This window comes from Dama dama, chromosome 13 (assembly GCF_033118175.1).
Source record: "Dama dama isolate Ldn47 chromosome 13, ASM3311817v1, whole genome shotgun sequence".
NCBI lineage: Eukaryota > Metazoa > Chordata > Mammalia > Artiodactyla > Cervidae > Dama > Dama dama.
The window spans coordinates 75,041,267-75,064,996 of NC_083693.1; the positions used below are offsets into that span (position 1 = coordinate 75,041,267).

The 23,730-nt window shown below is 40.8% G+C and overlaps 1 protein-coding gene across 2 annotated transcripts in view; it reads right to left on the minus strand.

The window, feature by feature from the left end:
- The window catches only part of PPP1R13B (protein phosphatase 1 regulatory subunit 13B), a 69,444-nt gene that overhangs the window by 31,533 nt on the left and 14,181 nt on the right, over positions 1-23,730 (minus strand). For both annotated transcript variants that reach the window (XM_061159532.1, XM_061159531.1), the window contains exons 2-3: positions 5,625-5,772; positions 731-850 (exon numbers count right to left, since the gene is read on the minus strand). In XM_061159532.1, the coding sequence (XP_061015515.1) occupies positions 731-850; positions 5,625-5,772 (268 nt within the window). The remainder of the gene's footprint in view (positions 1-730; positions 851-5,624; positions 5,773-23,730) is intronic.

A 23,730-nucleotide genomic window follows, 5' to 3' on the forward strand; every position in this document is an offset into this window, starting at 1 on the left:
TTGCCTTTTTCTTATCATTTTATATAAAGGGAACTAACCCTTTGCAATATGAAGTATAAATGCTATTTCCCAGTTTATAATTTGTCTTTTGACTTTGCTTTAGGGTGGTTACTGCCATGCAGTTTTTTGTCGTTGTTGTTGTTTTTTAAATAACTGTTTGTCTTTTCTATTATGGTTTAGCATCACACTTAGGTCTTCTGTATATATATATTTTGTTGTTGTTGTTGTACCACAAGGCTTGCAGGGTCTCAGTTCCCCAACCAGTGACTGAACCTGGGCCATGGCAGTGAAAGCCTGGAATCCTAACCACTAGCCCACTAGGGAACTCCCCACTTAGGTGGTGTTCTTGTTCTTTTTTTCTTTCTCTATCTTCATATACACATATATATATTTCTAAGAATTTTTATGATGTTTTTCCTGGTTTAATTTATTCTTAAAATCTAGAGATTTCAACCATGTGATATTTATCAAAAATAGTCCCTTCTGGCAGCAGGTCCATGCACATGTTTCATGCATTATGTGACTCAGGATCCTGAGGAGGCAAGGGCTGGAAGCCTGAAAGTGTGAAGTAATCATAAATGGCAGTAACAGGGGTAAAACCCCATGAGACACCAACTCCCCCTCTTGCCACCTGTGAGTGAACAGGGGAATGATTTAACATTTATTCCTATTTTTCTTAAATTAACTTTCATGGCAAAAACTAGCAAATAGGGGGAAAGCACTTATCTACCTTGTTCATTGCTCTCTGCTGGGGAATCTTCATGTCGAAGGAAAAATTTGACTTCTTCCCTTCGTGGCCCCCACTTCTGAAGATGTTCATACATCATATAATCAAAGGGTATGGGACGCTCTAGGAAAAAAAACAAATTATTACTTTTCCCAGAGACAAACAAAACGAATTCTATCAAAAGTAAAAACTGAATAAAAATAAATTTAAATAAACATACATATATATTAGAATTCAAGGATATTATAAGCACTAAATTTTAACTTTAATGAAATAAAAGCAAGACTATAAACACAAAGAAGTAATCATAAAGGCAATTTTGCAACATTAAATAGGGAACGTTGGAAAAAATGTCCTTTATTGTATTTATCATGAAGCAGTGTACCTCTCACCCTTTCAAAGGAACACATTAACAAACTGCCCAAATCTTATTATTCACTAAAATGTTACAGGTGGCAATCAGATGTACAAAGGCATGACACACACTTCCTGGCAATGCAGTCAGCCCACACAAACACTTGCGTGAGAATATTCACAACAGCAATCCTCACAGCAGTTAAAATGTGCAAACAACCCAAACATCCACCAACTGATGAAAGGACAAGTGAAACGCTGGGTATCATACAGCGGGGCATTTCAGCCAGAGAGAGGAATTACCTATTGATGAGTGCTACCACATGGATGAATCTTAAGCAAGCTAAGTGAAAAAAAGCCAGATCAGCCACATAACTCTATGATCCAATGTATATGAGGTACCTAGGCGAGCCAAACACACAGGGCCAGACAGTGACACAGTGGTTGCGGGGGGCTGGGGTGGGAGGCACGGAGCTCAGAGATGGCTGCACAACACAGACCGTCCTAGAACCCATGAAGTCGTACACCGAAATGGGGTTTTTATGCTATGTGAGTTTCATCCCAATTTAAAGGGAAAGAAAGGAAATCCTGAAATGTCTCCAATGCTGCCTGTGCTTGAAAGTGAGGAAGGATATTGGCAGGCCCCGAGGCTGGTAGAAAATGGCCTGCCCCGGGAGGAGCAGGACAGAACTGAACTGTACTTTCCCTCCTCTCAACGCAGGAGGGAAAGCCTCATCATACACACAAGATGTGATTTAATTTTCGGCTCAAGAGAAGGGCCAGACTTCCACAAGGAAGAAAACCCCGCCATTCACAGAAACACCACACACACTATGCTGCTGCTGTTTCACCTTCCTACATGTGTAGGCAAAAGCTTTGTCTCATTCAACAAACCTCAAGGGCAAGGACAAATTGTCTCATCTTGGTTAATTCATCTCAGAACTGAGTATCTGTACAGCAAGAAGCAAGCACAAATTGAACACTAAAGAAGCAGTCAATGTTACCACTCCATATTTTTAGCTTTTTTAAATTTGTTTTTTTATTGAAGGATAATTGCTTTACAGAATTCTGTTGTTTTCTGTCAAACCTTAACATGACTTAGTTTTGAAAGTTACAATTTTTGTGGATATAGGCCTATAAAATTTTTTTTAAAAACATGTTTATTATAATGCTATAGCTGTGGAATTTAAGACTAATCATGTGCCTCAGTTCAACGTAAAATTTTATCTTAGGCCATATTTTTATTAGTATTCCTTTGGCTTACAAATTTTTTTCACATTAATTAAAATCAACTTATAATCTTCACTTGGGCTTCACTTGTGGCTCAGCTGGGAAAGAATCCTCCTGCAATGCTGGAGACCTGGGTTCGATCCCTGGATTCGGAAGATCCCCTGGAGAAGGGAAAGGCTACCCACTCCAGTATTCTGGCCTGGAGAATTCCATGGACTGTATAGTCCATGGGGTCACAAAGAGTTGGACATGACTGAGGGACTTTCACATAATCTTCACTTAAATTTGAGCACAACTTCACGAAGTCTGAGCATAACTTTATAAATATAAAATCTAATTTTTCCTTAAGCCAGTTATTTAAAAAATTTTGTTTTCCTTTACAAATAAAAAAAATTTTAAGAAAATAGTAGCTTTAAGAAAAGCAAACTAAGCTTCAGTAGCTTTTTAAAATAAAATGTTATTTCTGTTTTAAAGTGAAAACAAAACTACCCTGCACATATCATGTAATAAATACTATACCTCATTAGCATTGTATATAATGGAGAAATCTATAATACAATGTTCAGGCATTCTTGGAAAAGGAAAAAAAAAAAAAAAAACCCACCAAGTAGAAGACTGCACAAAAAGAAAAACTGAAGGTCCTACCTGCCCACCTGATGTGCATTAAAGCTGATGCCCCATGTGAGGAAGCGAACCAGATGAGAGCACGGTAATAAGCTGCTCAAATGAACAGGCTGTTACGGGCTGGGCTGTGTCCCCTCACACAGAAACCCATATGCTGAAGTCCTGAACCTAGTCCTCCATAAGAATATGACCTTATTTGGAGACAGGATCTTTAAAGAGGTAGACAGTAAAAAAATCAGGTCATTAGAGTGGGTCCTAATCCAATGTGACTGGTGTCCCTTTAAGAAGAGAGTAGGACACACACACAGACGGAAGGCCATATGAGGACACAGGGAGAAGGCATGACCATCTACAAGCCAAGGAGAGAGGCCTCAGGAGAAACCAGCCCTGCTGACACCTTGAAGTCAGACCTCTACCCTCCAGAACTGTGAAAAGATAGATGAATTTCTGTTATTTAAGCCACCCAGTTTGTGGTACTTTGTTATGGTGGCCTGAGCAGACCAACACACAGATCCAGAGAGAAATACTCTCCTCTCAGGAGGGGACTGACAGGGACTTCCCTGGTGGTCCAGCGGTTAAGAACTGCCTTGCCGTGCAGGAGACGCGAGTTCGATCCCTGGTGGGAGAACTAAGACCCCATGTGTGGTGGAGCAACCAAGCCCTTGGCCACAGCCACTGAGCCTGCGCGCTCCGTGCCACAGTGAAGATCCCGCATGCTGTGAATGAGACCCGACACGGCCAAACCAATGTTAAAGTCTTTAAAGCAGCACTGAGGGCTATACTGGGGTGCTCTGTTTAGGGGCACTGATGACGTGAGTACACCACGAGTGATGGATGCAGTAATTCTACGCAAAGGCTTCTCCAAAATCTGAAAATCACTTGAATCGCTCCTCCAGCGTAAAAAGACTGAGAAAGGCCGTCCTTCTCCCTTCCTTTGAACCTCATCCGCCACCATCTCGCCCAGACTTTGCTCTGCAGCTCCAATCTACTCAAGGATCTGTTTACTCAGGGCCTGCTATAAGCACCAGGCTGGGCACTGCATGTATGATAGTGAACAAGTCCCCGCCTTTAGCAATTCTAGTCCAATGGGAGGAAGAGATGAAAGTCACTGTCCTGTTGTGATAAACACAATGACAGTATTGAAGCAAAGAGGAGGGACATGTAACACCCTCCAAGATTCAAGGAGAGTGAAGGCTGGGGGGCCGGGTGCTGGGGACTGCTCTAGACAAAGGGAGCAGCAGGCTGTGACTGTCTGTTCTACGGGGAGGCAGAGAGGTAAAACCCCAGGTCATGCTTTCAGATGGCCGTGGAGCCAGGGACAGCACCAGCTCAAGACTCACGGAAGAGACTAGCATCCTCCAGCAGCCGGGACCACTGGGGCTCTCCCACGCTAATATAAGAGGCAGACCAGGAATTAGAAGTGATAACAAGCAACAAAGACAAGAGTGCTAAGAGGCCAGAAAAGAGCACACAAGGATGGAACAACCAGGCTCTAACATTCACCCCCTAAAACCACCATACTTCACCCCCTTCCTGTTTGTCAGACTGATACCTGAGGACCTGGCCTCTTTCTGCTACTTCAGTGCTGGTCCACCATTTATCAAAGTCAAGTTTCTCTCAACGTGTCCTTAAAGTTTTTACTCCAGATTTGAGGATAACACAGAAAATATTTATAAGTCATATACCTGATTAGGGACTTGTATCTAGAAAACATAGAGAACTCTTACTGGGAATGTTGTGTACAGCAGGGTGACCATAGTTAATATTATATACTGCATGTGTGAAGTTGTTAAGAGAGAAGATCTTAAAAGTTCTCATCACAAGAACAAGCATTCTGTAACTGTGTACAGCAATGGATATGAACTAGACTTACTGTGGTGACCATTTCACAATACATACGAAAATCAGACCACTATGTGGTACATTTCAAACATAATGTTGTATGCCAATTACACCTCAGTTAAAAATTGTTTTTAAGAAGTGTTAAGAATTCACTGGTTATCCCAGAGGGTCCTTTAAACACACCCACCTGGACACCTATCTCAAACGCAGCATGTCCAGCTGGCCACTCCCTTGCTCCCTGACACCGAGCCGCGAGTGCACACCGCCCCTTCGTCCACTCGCTGCTGGAGCGGAGGCCGTGCCCAGCTCAGCCCCCCTCTCAGTGCTGAGGGGCACGCTCTGTCCACTCTCTTCTCCAGTCCTTCCTTCACACTGCTTCTCTCACCCGGCATATCTTATCCCAGCTCAATTCAACCCCTCCGTTAAGAGTCCATGTTATTTTGTAGAATTTTCTGCATTCAGCAATCATATTACCTGCACTGATCTTCTCTGTCCAGCTAGTTGACAAATCCTTAAATGTAAGAGCCAGCCTTAACTCTTCTCAATTTAATAAATAAATATTTATGAAGAGCTTACTATTAATATTTAAACATATGTCCCCTTCCTCTCAAATGTCCCTCCCAACCCACCCTTCTAGGTTGTCACAGAGGACTGGGTTGAGCTCCTTGCTATATAACACTTTTTTTGAAAATAGCATTTATAACATCCTATCCCCATGTGATATAACAAGTTTTTAATTTCTCAATTCCTTATTACCTCCGATAACAAAGAACCAGGAACAATATTGTGCATTCAATAAACATCGGATTTCATGTACTTGGTCACCTTTATAGAGCCTAATACATACCATTTCCCCTCCACACTTCAGCTAAATGGCAACTGCCTTCTCCAGGTTCTTTGCAAAATTCGACAACATCACGACATGTTGTTTCTGGTGTTATAGGAACTTCTGTTAAAATCTGTTCATTGTTGCTCAAGAACACGGTTAATATCATCTGGAAGAAAAAAGATTAAATTAAAGCTACAACTTAGAGTCATTAAGCAATAAAAAGATTAACTTGCAAATTAAAAGTGATTTCCCCACCTTCCTACCGCCACTCCATTTGGCCAAAATGCTTACAAGACACGTTAGGCTCACTCTAAAGTTCATTTTGAAAAATTAAAATGTAAGACAAGTCAGGAAAATGCCCAAAGAGGAGTATTAGAAGGGAACTAGCATTACTGGATATTATAAAGCCTCAATATGGTAAGGCACCAGAACATCAACAGATCAATGGGACAAACTATGAAGTCCAGAAACATAAAACGATGTTCGAGGCAAATGATGAAGGAAGTACCTCAAAACTGATGAGGGAAAAGACTACTCAGTGAATGATGCTTGAATAATTAATATACCCCACTGGAAAAAAAACTGGATATATATTGCATACTATACACAAGCAATAAGTTCCTAATCAAATATTTTAAAATAAATCACAAAATTATAAAAATTCTAAACTAAAACTGGGTAAATTTTTTTGTAACCTTGGAGTACAGAGCCCTTTCTCACTATGATTGAAAAACCATTATAAGATATATTCAAATAATTAAATACAAGGATCTTTTACAAAGCAAAAAAGACAAACTGGGGGAAAATATTTGCAACTAATATTACATATAAAAAGTCAATCTCAATATCTAAAGTGAAAGTGACAGTTGCTCAGTTGTGTGCAATTCTGCGACGCCGTGGACTATACAGTCCATGGAATTCTCCAGGCCAGAATACTGGAGTGGGTAGCCGTTCCCTTCTCCAGGCGATTTTCCCAATCCAGGGATCAAACCCAGGTATTCCACATTGCAGGTGGATTCTTTACCAGTTGGGCCACAAGGGAAGCCCTCAATATCTAAAGGGCTCCTAAAAATTGGTACTACAAAGACCAAAAATCTGATTTATTTTTTAAAATTGAAGAAATAATATATCACAGTAAAAAAATGAAAATGGTTCTTAAATGAAAGCACATTATAATTTCAAGAAATAAAAATTGTCCAGTGTTATTTTTTAAAAAATCTTAAAAAAAAAAAAAAACAAAAATCAGTTTGACCTAAGAACTCAACAGATCCTGTGAGAAGGGATTTTTAAAAACATTACTCCTAAAGTAAAATTTAAACCAAAGATTTTCTTTAATCAGACAATATCATAAAATATTTGTTTAATCTTTGATCAAAGTCAGAAACAAAATCTGTATTTGTCCCCAAATCCCCTTCTCAAAAATCTCAGCTGTCAACTGAGTATCTTAGTATAGTTCATTGGTAAAATATTTTTTTCTTACAAGTGCCCTACATGGCTAACTTTTGAGATGTAACATCTTTATACTGGTGGCCAGGTTTTATTTGACCAAATCCAGTTAATCCAGCAGTTACAAACTGCTCTCTGGCCCCCTCCCACCCCGTCTCCTCTCACCCCACCTGCCCCGTTGCCGTCACCAGTTCCCTCTCTACACGTGAACCAAGTGAAGTCACTTCCTGGCTGAAAACATTTAGGAGCCTTGTACCGCCTAACAGCCATCCTTCCCCAAACATTTCTTCCGGTTTATAAACAGGAAACTGGGCTCTTCACTGAGCACTCAGAGGCTAACATCGCCATGTTCATGTGCATCTCTAGCTGTTCTGCCCCAGAGACTCTTGCGGGGCTTGGATCTCCACAGAACACCCTTTGAGAAAGCCTGGATGACAGGACAAGCTGCAGGCTCCGATCAAGGGAAACGTTCCTCACCACCTTCCTGGTCTTCCCGTCGCACTGCCTTCCTGTGCTCAACCTTGCTCCCTCCTCTCCAGTTCTCTCAGGCCACTGGCCTCTGCGCCAGTACCCTTCCTGTGTGCCTACAACCTCCTGTTCACCCTGCAAAACTCAGCTCAGGTGCTACCACCTTTGCAAAACCTCCCTTCACCACCTTCTCTCACCAGGGAGGCTACATGTTCCTTCCTTTGTGATCCAGTAACCCTTCACACACATCTTTATTACATCACAGCGCCAACCTGTTTACCTCCCTCACTAGGCTCCAGGCAATTCAGTCTGGAATCTTTCATTCCACTTCCTGATCAGTATCTGATGCCTGCGAGGCTCCTGAAATCGGGTTGACTCCACGAATGACACACAAAATGTCACGTCTCCGCCACGCCACGTTACTGAAGAAGCACTGCACATGCTCTAAGTAGATGCATCCAATCCGTTCAGTAAACAAGCGTTTTCATTCAGTTCTTCTAGAAATTACAAACACAGTTCCATCTCACAAGAAATAAAACAGTTCTTTCTGCTCACTGACCCAGACAAATTTCTAAATGTCGGGGGTCTTTTAAACACTAACATAACTGACTTGGAATCTGTATAATTTGGAATAAAACAGGTAAATCCTGGATCTAGTACAAACAAGTCCAGTACTTGAAGGGCCTTAAGCTATACCAGTTTCACCAGAAGAATTAGAATAGATTTTTATTTTTATTTACACATTTATTTTACAGTTCTAATGGTAAATCTGGAGTAGGAAATGGCAAACCACTGGAATATTCTTGCCTGGGAAATCCCATGGACAGAGGAGTTTTGCAGGCTACAGTCCACAGGGTCACAGAGCTGGCCACAACTGAGCACGAATCCACACATGGTAAATACTTTCCCATGTGATTTCACAGTCTATGCTTTTTAAGATCTAACAATTTATTTTCCCAAACCACAGTTTATAAATCGAAATTTCAAGGCAGCGAAAATTTTTTAAAAATCATCTTCTCTGTTGGAACTATAGCTCACTAATGACCAGGAGAGGGTCCTGCTTCTCTCGGTTCTTTAGCCCGTTCAGCCTCATCCCACACGCGCACACCAACTACGGGGTCCATGGTTTGTTCTCCATGCTCTGAGCAAGTGAAGGTTTACACAAGCATGTGCTTCGGGAAGCCAGGCCTCTGGCCAGAACCAGTCTCGCGTGCTCACACCCACTACGGGCACACAGTGGCATCCACAAAGGCACGGCTTGTGCTGCTCTGCTCAGAAAGCAGATTTCTTTAGGAACCTGTTGTCAGAATGAAAGATGGCGTGACACTCTGGGGATGCTTTCTGAATTACCAAGACTTGTGAATAAGTTCAACGTGATGGGAGAAGCAGAGGAGAGGCAGAATGGCAAAGTTGTCAGTCTGAACTTTGATTTTTAAAAGTTAAGAACTCCCAGATAACTGATCCAAAAGTCACTACACATTATTTCAGTTTTTAATTCTATTTTAAAGTCTTTACTAAACCCTATCTTTCCTAGTCTTAGCAAAATCCATTTCCTCTAATCTCCACTACTCAGTCAAAGCTAACTTCATTACAATCATGAGATTCAAAAGCTTTTGAGATAAATTAAGCTGGCATTGACCTGGATGGTACATACTTCCTAAAGCATTTTCTAAAATTAGCGCTGAAAAGGCATTGGGTTGCTACCATTATTATAGCAAGGTTTCCCCAGATTAAAAGAAATGGAAGGATCTTCAACACAAGTAACATGTGCATTCACTCTAGACGCATTTTTAAAAGTATCTTTGAAATCACAATATATCTTACAATTGGACAGCATGTCACAATCTAAGGGGCAGTGCTATTTTTTTCTTTCTTAATAGTATGTATAGACATGAAACCCAATAGGGTTAAGGGTTACGAAGACAAAGGAAAAAAAGAAGTTACTGTTTATTCTTTCTAAAAGATTAATATATTGGAAATAAAAGATCTGGTTAAGCACAGTTAGAAACACACACAGATTTACATTGTGTGCTGCAACAACTAGAGCGCGTGACGATAAGATGCCTCACAGGCCTGTTCTCACACCGTCCCCTCTGCCCAGACAAGCCACACTGACAGACCCTGCCGGCCCTGGCCCTCCTTCTCTGCCATCCACAGCCGTCCACCTCCTCTGGGGAGCATTTCCTGACACACTGTCTCCCCATCCTGACCCGCTGAGAGTCAGAGCCTTCTCCTTTGCTCTCCTATAACAGACCGTGGCTATTTCTGGCACAACATTCTTGCACTAAATTATCAATGGTTTTCATGATTATATCCTCTACTGAAACAGTGTTTGTGACTCACAGGGGTGAGCGTGACCCCATTACCTGCTCTTAAAATTATCTAAGTGTGTCCCAAGTTCTACATATTTTCACTTTTTAAAAAGTTGTTTAAAAACCCTGAACAGCCATAGGACGCTGCGGGCAGCACTTGTGTTCTCTAACTCAGGGCCTGCGTGAACTATATTAATAAGTGGTACTCGGTAAGTGAAAGTTGGAGGCAGCCTAGCAGGCAGCTACCAGCATAACCATATCGAATCCCTTAAGAGGGCACCTTATCCTCACTCTCAAGAACATCTGAGCCACACAAAGAAAGTCACTAGGAATCAAGGAATCGCCGCGGTGGAGCCTTTAAGACCTCTGCTCACCTAAGCGGCCTGTCTGAAGCAGCCTCCCCAACTCACTGCAGCCTCTCACCGCTTTGTTCTCTTCGTGTTCACCATCACCTTACACACCTATGGAAGCTGTGTATTTATTTGTGTATCCTCTGTCTCCTTTCACTAGAACTTAAGTTCCTGGAAGAGCAGGGATTTAGTTAGTTCACTGCTGTATCACTACTGCCTAGAGTAGAGCCTGGCACTCAATAAACTCCCCTAAGTATATAAAATAATTATTTTTAAAGTAAGTTGCGTCATAAAGGGTAGGTGTCTGCCTTCTTATACTACCTTCAAGGTCTCAAATAGGAAAAAAAGATCAATACTATACCCCTCTAGTCGCTGAGTTACTCCACATTAGAAGAAGGAAAAGAACCTTTTTAAAATGCTAGGGTAAAAGTCAGAAGCCTGTACACACGTATGTGATATTTGGCAGATTCCACTCAAACCTAGACATCACAGACATCCCTTGGTAAAGCCTCCCCGCTTTCCACAAGGTGGCACTGCAGGGTGCCAGGGGGTGAGTTCCACCTCCCCCCCACACACACACTCCTGCAAATTTTGGGGAAAAGAATTAACTCCAAAGAAGAACGAATAGTTTAGTAAGATCATATTAAGTTCAATTTCCGTGACTACAGCTTGTATTATTTTGGCAAAGAGCTAGAACTAGCCTTTGAAGAACAATGAAAAATTTTTTCTAAATAAGTGAGAAACATTGAACACTCTTGAGAGGACAGATATAAATATTTAAATATTGATATATTTAGACATTTAAATATTTAGATTTAAATATCTGAGTTGCATCTACTCATAAGAAAAAACTAATAAAGTGACCTTTAAATTAGATCCTCAAAACCGTATCAATTATGTTTAGTTCAAGTCACTGGTTTTGTTTGCTTTAATAATTTAGTGTTTTAAAAATATATATTCCATCATATGAAAACTTCCTCTCAGTAGCTTGAACTGGTGAAATCTGGTTATACACTATTCCTGGGAATACAAAATATACATCTTGGCTTCCCTTCACCTAACTTATTTACTCCCTCCAGTATTTAGAAGCATATGTATTTTGGGGAAACCTGTCTAAAACCTTGTAGAAATGCAAAACTCATGAAGCTTTTCATAAAGACTAGGTATGCCATAAGTCCATAGCATGTGTAGAGGTGAAGCAGCTGAGCAAATTTAATCTAGTCTCCAAAACTCAAAGAATCCTTGAATAGGAAAAGGGCAGTATCAACTCTTGACACCCCTACTCATCAATGTTGGGAATCACTGCCCAGAATGTCCGCTGCTTTACTGACTGGTTCACGTGAACATTATGGAAACAGAACAAACACTGATGTTCAACCACAGATTGTGACCTACTAATGTGCTGTATAATCAGTTAGTGTCCTCGGGGCCAGTTTTGTTTTTAATGGAGCAGAACAACATAAAACAGTATTATAATACAACACTGCAAATCAACTATACTTCAGTATAAACAAAAACTAAAAAAAAAAAAAAACCAAACACACACACACACAAATTATTAAGAAAATGAAAAGACCAGCCTGGGAGAAAATATTTATAAAACACATAACTGATAAAGAACTTGTATCCTAAATATACACAACTGAAAACTCAGTAATAAGAAAACGAAGAACCCAATCAAAAAGTGGACAAAAGATCTAAACACCTCATCAAAGAGAGCACCACCCACCTAACAGAAAGTCCCAAATCCAGAACACTGAGGATACCAAATAATGGTGAAGAAGTGGAGCACGGGAACTTGCTGGTGGAAACGTGAGACGGACAGCCATTCTGGGAGACAGTCTCATGGTCTCCTACAAAACTAAATGTACTCTTACCGTGGGATCTAACAATTAAAGATTCTTGGTATTGATCCAAATGAGTTGAAAACTTGTATCTAGGCAAAAACCTACACATGAATGTTTATAGTAGCTTTATTCATAACTGTCAAGGCTTGGAAGTCACCAAGCTATCCTTCAGTAGGTGAATGAATGGATAAACTGCGGTGCATCCAGACAAAGGACACCAAGCGGTGATAAAAACAGCCATCAAGTCACAGAAAGACACAGGAAACACACACACGTGGCTAAGTGAAAGAAAGCAGTCTGAGGAGGCTACATACTGTATGACTCCAACTAAATGATAGTCTGAAAAATAAAAAACTGTGGAGACAGTTAAAAAAAAAAAAAAAGAAGTCCGTGGTTGCCAGGAGTTGAGGGCGGAAGGAAGGATGAGTAAATGAAGCGCTAAGAATTTTTCAGGGCGGTGAGACTGCACAGTACGATACTACATTGGAAGATAAAAGATGCTCGACATTTGTCAAAACCCACAAAACTGTAGAACAGACACAGTGAACCCTCATGGAAACTATGGTCTTTAGTTAATAATGTATGAACATTAGTTCATTAACAAACGCACCCCACTAAAGCAAGATGTTAGTAATAGGGAAAACTGGGCCTCAATTTTTCTGGAAACCTGAAACTGTTCTAGAAAACAGTCTATTAATTTAAAATAAAAAAAAAAAGAGCGCACTACACATGATAAAGGTTAAGTGCTATCTCCCGAAATACTGACTGCCTGTATTCATGTAGAGAGACACAAGAGTGTGTTTAAGTCTGGGGCATCCTGTAAAAGGTGTTTCTTAGTGTGGGTCATGGTCCATGAAGTTTGGAAGATACTGCTTTCAGGGTCTCATGAAACCTACCAGGATCAAATAAACCACCACCACCTGGGGGAGGGCGCTCCCATCAACGCTTACCAGTGCTTATTCCTAGGCACTGCCATCTGCACTTCACACATCCTCAATTCTCACACCAACTCTATGAGACAAATACCACCCTTCATTTTACAGATCAGGGAAAGGAAACTTGGAGAGGTTAAATAACTTGTCCAAGGTCACCAAGCTAATGAATGCCAGACCAGGATTTAACCCTGATCTGACTGACTTCAAAGCTATGGTCTGAATCACTACTCTAAACCACTCTAAAAGAAAAAAGAAAAACAGCAAAATTTTAACAAATACCTTTGTACTTAGAATATACTTGCCATTACTAAATAAATTCTCAATTAACCAAGTTTTATCTAGTGTCTACAGTTGAAACTATCTGAAATGAACAAGTTAATCATACAAGGGAACCAGAATAAAGAATCATGCATTTTTTTCTAATTATTCAACTATAAAGATGATCTCCTAATAGATGTTTTAATTACCCTTTATTGACCTGACAGAATTTTAAATTAGGTATATTAACAATTCTCAGAATAAGGCGTCCTTTTTCTACATATTTCTTGGTAAAATTCAAGAAAATATATTCCTATATGTATTTTTGAAAAACACTGATCTAATCCTAGGTATATACTCTAGAGAAGTATGTCTACAGAAAAACTTGAACAAAAAAATTATAGCATAAATATAGTTACAGTCATAACAGCAAAAATGTGGAAATAGTCAAAACCAATGAATGGACAAACAAATGTTGTATATTTGTCTATACAATGGAATATTACTTGACCATAAAAATGAATGAAGAGAATGCTACATTTCTTAGATAATGGATAAACCTTAGAAACATGATGCCAAGCGAAAGAAGCCAGATACAAAAGGTCACACACTGTATGACTCCACTTACACATGATGTCCAGAGTAGGCAAGTCCACACAGAAAGCAGATGAGTGGCTGCCAGGGGATGAGAGGAAAGAGGAATAGGAAGTGACTGCTAATGGGTACCAGGGTTCTTCTTGGGGTGATGAAAACATTCTAAACTTAGCTGGTGGTGATGGTTACATCACCTGTGGATATATTAAAACCTGTGGATATATGAAAACCACTAAATTGCATACTTCAAAGGCATGAATGTGATAGTTATGTGAATTATAATATCAATAAACTGTAATTTTAAAAATATCTAGCTATACCAATTATTCAATCTATTCTATCAGTATTTTTTCCAATGGAAATAACTTCAAATAAATATTATATCATTTCTTTGTATTTATTTTTCTTTTCTCTAGTAATAAAGATTTATAATTAGACAAATCCTGTTTTTTCATGTCTGCTAATACCAAAAGTCAAGTAGTAATCCTTTTGCCAGCAGGAAATAAAACTCAAAACAGGAATAATTAGTAAAGCAATGTCTCTGAAGAGCACTTTAATAAAATCATGTGTATAGACAATACTATCTGTACAGAATCAGAACACAATTTACAAAGAAAAGTAGTCCAATAGCCCTCCTATCTTTTTACAAATGACTCTATTTTGTCTTTCAGGTTTGAGCCAGCTCTTAAAAAGCATGATGCTGCTTTGAATTTGCTTATAATGCTCTGAGTTAACCATTCTCAAAATGTTTCTCCTCTTCAGAAAACTAAGCAAAACTCAAGTGTAGAAAACAAAAGTCTCAGTGCCTGGAGATTATCTATGCCATTTACAAAGAAAAAAGTACTTCAAAAGATGTCTCGTGGGCTTCATGGAATCTAAATTCAGGCACTAATGACATGAGCCATGATAAGACGTCCTAATGAAACAAGACAGACCACTGTTGGTACAGCAGAGTGATATGGTGGATAGGGTTTCACCTAATTAGGTGAGGTCCACTGAAGGAAAAGTTTGATGTTAGCTTGTTCAAAGTTAGTTGTTCAATAACAACTGTAACCAGGACCTGGAAATCACTATAAAGGGTCAACTAAACATTAAGTTACTAATTTCCACACAAAACCCATTATTTTTTTAAAGACTTGCCTAAGTTTTGTCGTTAACTTAAAAAAATCAAGATCTCAGGGTTTTTAAATAAGTTTTCATAATAAATACCTTGTCTATATTTTATGCTTACAAAAACTGCTTGTTGGAAGTAGGACACATACAGAGCTACAGCGTTCCTTTTTTAATTCTGCTAGTACTGACATATCTTAGGTGCTTAAAATGAGAATTGAAGTTTATAACAAGATACTTAATTAACTTCAAAGGACTTTTACAATTTGTTAACAGCAAAAATGGCTATTACTTCAGTGTTTGCTATGTTCGCAGACAGGCTCTTTATTTACCCACATCACATCACTGAACTCTCCCGAGAGTCCATGGGACGAGGTGCTGGGATGATCCTCGCTGCAGACAGAGTAAAGGACAGCCCAAGGTCATATGACTAGGAAGTGCCAGAGTGTCTGACCCAGGAGTGTCTGACTCCAAAGCTTAAGTTACTACTTGGAGGGTTTAGGAACAAAGCAGTGAACACCTAAAACAAAAAAAAAGCACAGAACTATTCAAATTCTTTTTCCCTGTGAAACTGTAAGAAACAATCGCTATTCAAAAGTCATGAGATAGAAACAAACTATTGTTTTTATAATTGAAGAACTCAAATGTATAATACACATGTTTCTTTGAAAAGCAAAACATTGTAAAGTATGATATGAATACAGAAGAGTAAATTAGTAGAGACTCATTATAGAATCCAAAGATGAACCTATTCCACAGCCTGGATGGCCTCTGGGCAAAAAATCTTATTGCAAAATTCAGACTTAAATTGAAGAAAATGGGGAAAATCACAAGGGCATTCAGGTGTGACCTAAATCAAATCCCTTATGATTATACAGTGGAAGTGACACAAAGGATTAGATCTGACAGACAGAGTGCCTGAAGAACTATGGATGGAGGTTCCACTGTATAGGAGGCGGTGACCAAAACCATCCCCAAGAAAAAGAAATGCAAAAAGGCCAAATGGCTGTCTGAGGAGTCCTTACAAATAGCTGAGAAAAGAAGAGAAGCAAAAGGCAAAGGAAAAAGGAAAGACATACCCATCTGAATGCAGAGTTCCAAAGAATAGCAAGGAGAGATAAAGAGAGTTTTCCTAAATGATTAATGCAAAGAAATAGAGGAAAACAATAGAATGGGAAGGACCAGAGCTCTCTTGAAGAAAAATCAGAGATACCAAAGGAACATTTCATGCAAAGACGGGCACAATAAAGGACAGAAAGGGTAAGGACCTAACAGAAGCAGAAGAGATTAAGAAAAGGTGGTAAGAATACATAGAAAAAATGTACAAAAAAGGTCCTAATGACCCGGATAAACATGATGGTATGGTCACTCACCTAGAGCTAGACATCCTGGAGTGTGAAGTCAAGTGGACCTTAGGAAGCATTATTACAAACAAAGCTAGTGGACGTGATAGAATTCCAGCTGAGCTATTTCAAATCCTAAAAGATGATGCTTTTGAAGTGCTGCACTCAATATGCCAGCAAATTTGGAAAACTAAGCAATGGCCACAGGACTGGAAAAGATCAGTTTTCATTCCAAACCCAAAGAAAAGCAATGCCAAAGAATGTTCAAACTACCGCATAATTGCACTCATTTCACACGCTAGTAAAGTAATGCTCAAAATTCTCCAAGCAAGGCTTTAACAGTACGTGAACCATGAACTTCCAAATGTTCAGGCTGGATTTAGAAAGGCAGAGGAACCAGAGATCAAACTGGCAGCATCCACTGAATCACTGAAAAAGCAAGAGAGATCCAGAAAAACATCTATTTCTGCTTCATTGACTATGCTAAAGCCTTTGACTCTGTGGATCACAACAAACTGTGGAAAATTCTTAAAAGAGATGGGAATACCAGGCCACCTTACCTGGCTCCTGAGAAACATGTACGCAGGTCAAGAAGCAACAGTTAGAGTGCCCTGTATGGAACAACAGACTGGTTCAGGATTGAGAAAGGAGTATGACAAGGTTGTTTATTGTCACCCTGTTTCTTTACCTTATATGCAGAGTATATCATGAGAAATGTGGGGCTGGATGAGTTACAAGCTGGAATCAAGACTGCTGGGAGAAGTATCATCAACCTCAGACATGCAGATGACATCACTCTAATGGCAGAAAGTGAAGAGGAACTAAAGAACCTCTTCATGCAGGTGAAGGAGGAGAGTGAAAAGGCCAGCTTAAAACTAAATATTAAAAAAAACTAAGATCATGACATATGGCCCCATCACTTCATGGCAAATAGAAGGGGATGAGGTGGAAGCAGTGACAGATTTTCTCTTCTTGGGCTCTAAAATCACCGTGGATGGTGGGATGGTGACTGCAGCCATGAAATTGAAAAGATAATTGCTTCTTGGCAGGAAAGCTATGACAAACCTAGAGAGTGTGCAAAGACATCACTTTGCTGACAAAGGTCCCTATAGTCAAGGCTATGGTCTTTCCAGTAGTCATGCATGGTTCTCAGAGCTGGATCATAAAGAAAGCATAGTGCCAAAGAGTTGATGCTTTTGAACTGTGGTGCTAGAGGAACTCCTGAGAGTCTCTTGGGCAGCAAGGAGATCAAACTAGTCAATCTTAAAGGAAATCACCCTTGAATACCCATTGGAAGTACTGATGCTGAAGCTCCAATACTTAGGCCACCTGATATGAAGAGCCGACTTATTGGAAAAGACCCTGATGCTGAGAAAGACTTAAGGCAGAAAAAGAAGAGGACAACAGAGGATGAGATGGCTGGATGGCATCACCGATGCAATGGACATGAACCTGGGCAAACTCCAGGAGATGGCAGGAAGGGGACAGGGAGGCCTGGCGTGCTGCAGTCCATGAGGTCAAGAAGAGTCAGACACGACTTGGCAACTAAACAACTACTAAAAGATCTTGTTGGTCTTCAGAGAACCATTCAACTTCAGCTTCTTTGGCATTAGTGGTTGGTGCACAAACTTGGATTACTGTGACACTGAATGGTCTGCCTTGGACACAAATTGAGATCATCCTGTTGTCTTTAAGACTGCACGCATGTACTGCATTTCGGACTCATGTTGACTATAAGGGCTACTCCATTCCTTCTAAGGGATTCTTGCCCACAGTAGTAGATAAAATGGTCATCTGAATTAAATTTGCCCATTCCTGTCCATTTTAGTTCACTGATTCCTAAAATGTTGATGTTCACTCTGCTATCTCCTATTTGACCACTTCCAATTTACCTTGATTCATGGACCTAACATTCCAGGTTCCTATTCAATACTGTTCTTTACAGCATCAGACTTTACTTTCACCACCAGACACATCCACAACTGGGTGTCGTTTCCACTTTGGCTTTTCACTCCTTCTGTAGCTATTTCTCTGTTCTTCACCAGCAGCACACTGGACACCTACTGACCTGGGGGCTCATCTCCCAGTTTCATATCTTTTTACCTTTTCATATATCGCTCTGGTCCCATCACTTAATGGCAAACAGATGGGAAACAATGGAAAAAGTGACAGACTTTATTTTCTTGGCTCCAAAATCACTGCAGACAGTGACTGCAACCATGAAATTAAAAGACCCTTACTCCTTCAAAGAAAAGCTATGACAAACCTAGATAGTGTATTAAAAAGCAGAGACATTTCTTTGCTGACAAAGGTCGATATAGTCAAAACTATGGTTTTTCCAATAGTCATGTAAAGTATGAGAGTTGGACAATAAAAAAGGCTGAGTGCTGAAGAACTGATGCCTTCAAACTGTGGTGCTGGAGAAGATTCCTGAGAGTCCCTTGGACTGCAAGGAGATCAAACCAGTCAATCCTAAAGGAAATCAACCCTGAATATTCATTGGAAGGACTGATGTTGAAGCTGAAGCTCCAATATTTCTGCCACCAAACTCGAAGAGCGGACTCATGGAAAAGACCCTGATGCTGGGAAAGATTGAAGGCAGGAGGAGAAAGGGATGACAGAGGATGAGATGGCTGGATGGCATCACTGACTCAATGGACATGAGTTTGAGGAAACTCTGGGAGATGGTGATGGACAGGGAAGCCTGGCGTGTTGCCATCCATGGGGTCACAAAGAGTCAGACACAACTGAGCAACTTAACATCAACAATACTGTTCACAGGGTTCTCAAGGCAAGAATGCTGAAGTGGTTTGCCATTCCCTTCTCCAGTACTGTCAGAACTCTCCACCATGACCATCTGTCTTGGGTGGTCCTGCATGGCATAGCGCACAGTTTCTGAGTTACACAAGGCTGTGATCCATGTGATCATTTTGGTTAGTTTTCTGTGATTGTGGTTTTTGTTTTAGAGGCCACAGGATTGCAGTTCTTACTTCTTCTGTGTCCTCTGATGGATAAAAAGCTTATGCAAGCTTCCTGACAGGAGGGACTGGCGACAGGGAAAACTGGGTCTTGCTCTGGTGTGCAGGGCCATGCTCATGTGTGCTTGCATGCGTGCTAAATTGCTTCAGCCCTGTCTGACTCCTTGCGACCCTACGGACTGTAGCACCAGGTTCCTCTGTCCATGGGATTCTCCAGATAAGAATACTGGAGTGGGTCGCCATTTCCTTCTAGGGGATTGAACATGAATCTCTCAGTCTCTTCCATTGGCAGGCGGGTTCTTTACCACTAGAGGGCCATGCTCAGTACATCTTTAATCCAATTTTCCGCTGATGGGTGGGGGCTGTGATCCCTCCCAGTAGTTTGGCCTAAGGTGGCCCTGCCCTGCAGTTCGAAGTCCCTATGGTAGGTAGCATTACGGGCTCTAAGGAAGGGCTAATGGCGACCTCCTCAGAGGACTTACTCCAGCACGCTGCGCCCCCAGGACTGCTGCTGCCAGCGCCCTGGCCACAAGGCAGGCCACCGCTGGCCCGCGCCTCTATAGGAGACTCCCAAACATGCACAGACAAGTCTGGAGCAGCCTCTTGTGGGTCACTGCTCCTTTCCCTGAGGTTCTGGTGTGCGCAGGGTTTTGTTTGTGCCCTCCAAGAGTCTCTCTTTCGCCTAAGCCTATGTAACCAAATTCTGCTGCTCCATACACTGCTACAAAACAGTTTTCTTCCCTCTCTGCTAGCAAAAACTAGTGACTGTTGTTGGCTCAGCACTCAGTGTCTCACAAGGATCCACATTTTAATGCAAAAATAAAACAATGTGTTCCCTAAGGTAATATTCACGCCAGTCCTATTAAATGCATACATTTTAAGCTGCAAATTTGAGAGGACAGTACACAGGTGCCTCAATTTTCTTTTCAGTAGTCACTAGAATTGTTTGGGGAAAAAGATTAAAAATATTTTTTGGTAGTCTGAGTTAGCCTAAGTGACCATTTGCTTCTTAATCCATTTATAAAGGCATTCAATGCAATTAAAAGAGACACAGTGAGAATTTAAAATTTAAGCCATCAGGAAGGTCAGTCAGCAGACCCTGGAGCCGGAAAGCAGCCTCATCTGCAGTAACCGCCCCTCTCTCGCGTTTGCAGATGAGGAGGCAGAAGCCCAGAGAAGGAAATAATTTGTCAAGGTTAATAAATCTTATTAGTAACAAAACCAAGACTGAAATCAGGTCTCTTGATTCTCAGCCAGACAGGCTTCCTCTCCCTCAGCAGTTTATTTAGTTACACTGTTGACTTAATATTGCACGAGAAGGTCTGGGAACTGTCCAGCAAGAAGTCTGACATACAATATTCTCCCAAATCTAATTTCCTCCCCTTTTCATTTAAATACCTGGCAACAGCTTTGGGCACTGTGAAAACCAGAAAAACCCCAGAACTTTAAAAATTACAGAAATGAACTGAAATTAAATTACAAAAGAGAACCATGAAACAAAATTGACACAGGAATACATTATCATGTGCAAATTATAAAGAGTAGCTAATCATAAATCAGCCCTATAATAAAATCTGAAAATGACTCCATGACTATCAACAGGATCCTGAAAAAGAAAGCTTGGTGACCTTATTAGTTAAAAATAAGTAAGTCCAAGGAATTCAGCTGGAATATAACTGAGGTGACCATACAATTAAAATCCATATAATTAAAAACATGGCCACTTTGAGTGAAAAAAAAAAAAAAAGTTGACAAAACTGCCAGGACAACAAACAACAACCCGAGACATTCTCTTGTACACCTGGATGTATGGGCATCAGTATAAGTTACACCCAGGAAGCTACACTGTTTCATCTGCAACAAAACCCTCTGAAGGGAAGAGTTCCAAGATGCAGCAAATATTTAAAAAATCAGGTCTAAAGAGAAAACAGAAACTACAGAAACAGATCTATTTCTTTTTTTAGTGAAGATTCATTCCAACTCTCTACTTCACCAGCAGATGAAAAGTAAGCCTTATGACTCATCAATCCTACCTCAAAAAAATTTGTATCCACCCTCATCCAACAGAAACAAGGAAAAGAATTACTTATGCCATGTCAATGAGAGCGGCAGGAGCGTCATCCCCATTCTACGGAAGGAGGAGCAGCGTCCAGAAAGGATTATATGGCTCAAGGTCCAAATCTAAACCCAGGGATGACACAGAAAGCCACAACGCCCTTGAGGCTCCCAGGTCTCTTTCTGGATAGCTATCACAGCTTGGCAGGCCACCTTTCTCCTTCCCTTCAAGATGAGGCAGGCACTGTTCTCATCCTCAAAAAAACAGAAAGAGACGTGGAGAGGTCTTCACGTAGGCTTAGCACACTTGACCCCTCAGAGGGTCCTCCTCTTTCAGGACCACAAGGACTCTAGTCCCCAGATCTGGGCCCCAGGGGACAATCAAGGACCCCCACACACAACCAAGATCCTACAATCAAGGAATCAACTGATTTTGGAAATTCAAACCACAGAACCTAGCTTCAACCTTCAAGGGTTCTGCCGTCCTCCTTGGCTGCTATGTCCAGCAATAGTGGTAACGGCACCCACTCAATGACGGACACTCACTACGTGCTAGACCTCACCTGAGCATTCTCCATGCATATCATTCAGTCCTGCCACATATCCTGGGGAAGAGGTTTTTCTTTTTTCTATTATTCTTATTTTTTTAGGTGGCAAATTAACACACATGTAATCTTCTTTAATCTAACAACAGATGTAATAAAAAGATGGTTCCCCCAATGACTCACACTTTTAAACAGCTGGTATATATCCTTGCACACCTTTCTCTTCACCACAAAACTCTTCTTTTTTCCAGTGAGACCACATTAAATAGAAAATCGGTTTTCCAGCCAACAATTCGAGGCATTTTTCCACAAGAATTTACACAGTTCTGCCTCTTTTTTTTTTTTTAAAAAGGCTATATATTATTTCTCCCTATGGCCACACCAGAATTGATTGAGCAAGAGGCGCTGTTACTTCCAGATGAGGAGATAAAGCTCCGACAGGTATGTGACTTAAGGTCACACAGTAAGTGGCAGGGACAGGGCTAGACCCAGGCCTACCTGATTCCAAAGCCCGTGTTCTCAAACACTGGATCCCACAGGACACCTGTCTTGAATGTTTCTGTCAACTAGACTACAACCCACTTCAAGACAGTGAATTAGTGTCTTTAAGTCTCCAAAGCCCAGCACTGCATTGGCACATTATCAAAGTCAGTAAATACTTGTATAAACAGCTGCTGAATGTCAGTTTTCTGGTACCACGTTTACCTGCCCTCCCACGCCATTCTCACCTCTCACAGTGCCCTGGCGCATCCTGGAGGCACGAACGTACCTGCTGAAAGCACAGCTCTCCCGCCCAGAAGAGAACTACCTCCCGTTCTCAGCTGGGCCACTTGGCCCCTCTCCGTCTCAGAATTCGGATGCAACGCAAGCTCAGAGCCCACCTGCTTCTCCAGGAACTTCCCTGAGAGGGCTTTCGCATGGAGACCCCTCTGTTCAACGAACACAACACCGTAAGAAGCTAGCACTAGAAAGGACCTTAGCAGTTATCATCCTGGACCCCTCCTCACTTTGTAGTAATGGAGAGAGTAATCCACAGTTTTATGATAAACTAATAGGGCTACAACCTAGAAGCGATTGAAAATTTCAAAACAAAACGAAAGGCACTCAAAGGAGAGTTTGCTACGTACCATTCAGGCAGGGAGATGGCGAGGTAAGAAGGCAGTGAAATTTTATTTAATACAAAAATCTAAATGTGTATTTGAGCCTCCAAAAAATTACTCCTCCTAAATTTACAGTCCTGACTCTTCAGTGGTGCAGAATTCTGACCTTGGCAACCTCTAGCATCAGACTTCTCTGAATATTAGCCAACACCTCACTGACTATTGCATCACTAACCATAAAGCTGCAGATTAAGAGGCTTTAATGACAGTTTTGCATAACAAAAAGCTGGCAAAACAAACACAAAAGACAACTTTCCATTAAATTTAGTCATGGAACTCAGCTACTTTGACTTGACTACTGAAAGCATAAGTAGCTGCTATCACTAATATAAAAATAGCCCACCTTCCCTCTCAGCTACCCCATATAAGCCTTCATATCTGCTTATCAGCAATTCTGCAGGAGGACTCCTACCAGAAACCCACTGGACCATGAGGTATTCTCTGTTAACAATATTTGAGGATCTGTTCAATCCTAGAGGCAAATAACCATATAAGGAGATTAAAATTAGACTCCTGAGTTTGTTTTATGACAAGACACTGCAGTGTAATAAGACACGTAAAACCAAAACCTAGTGTAAAGCAAAGGCTGACAATGTATATAACATAAATTGGACACAATGACAGGATAGATCACTCATTCATTCATTCAGGAGTATTTCACTGAGCCCAGCAAGGCACTGAACACGCCCTGTCGACATTGCCCCCTCACAGAACCTGGAGCTG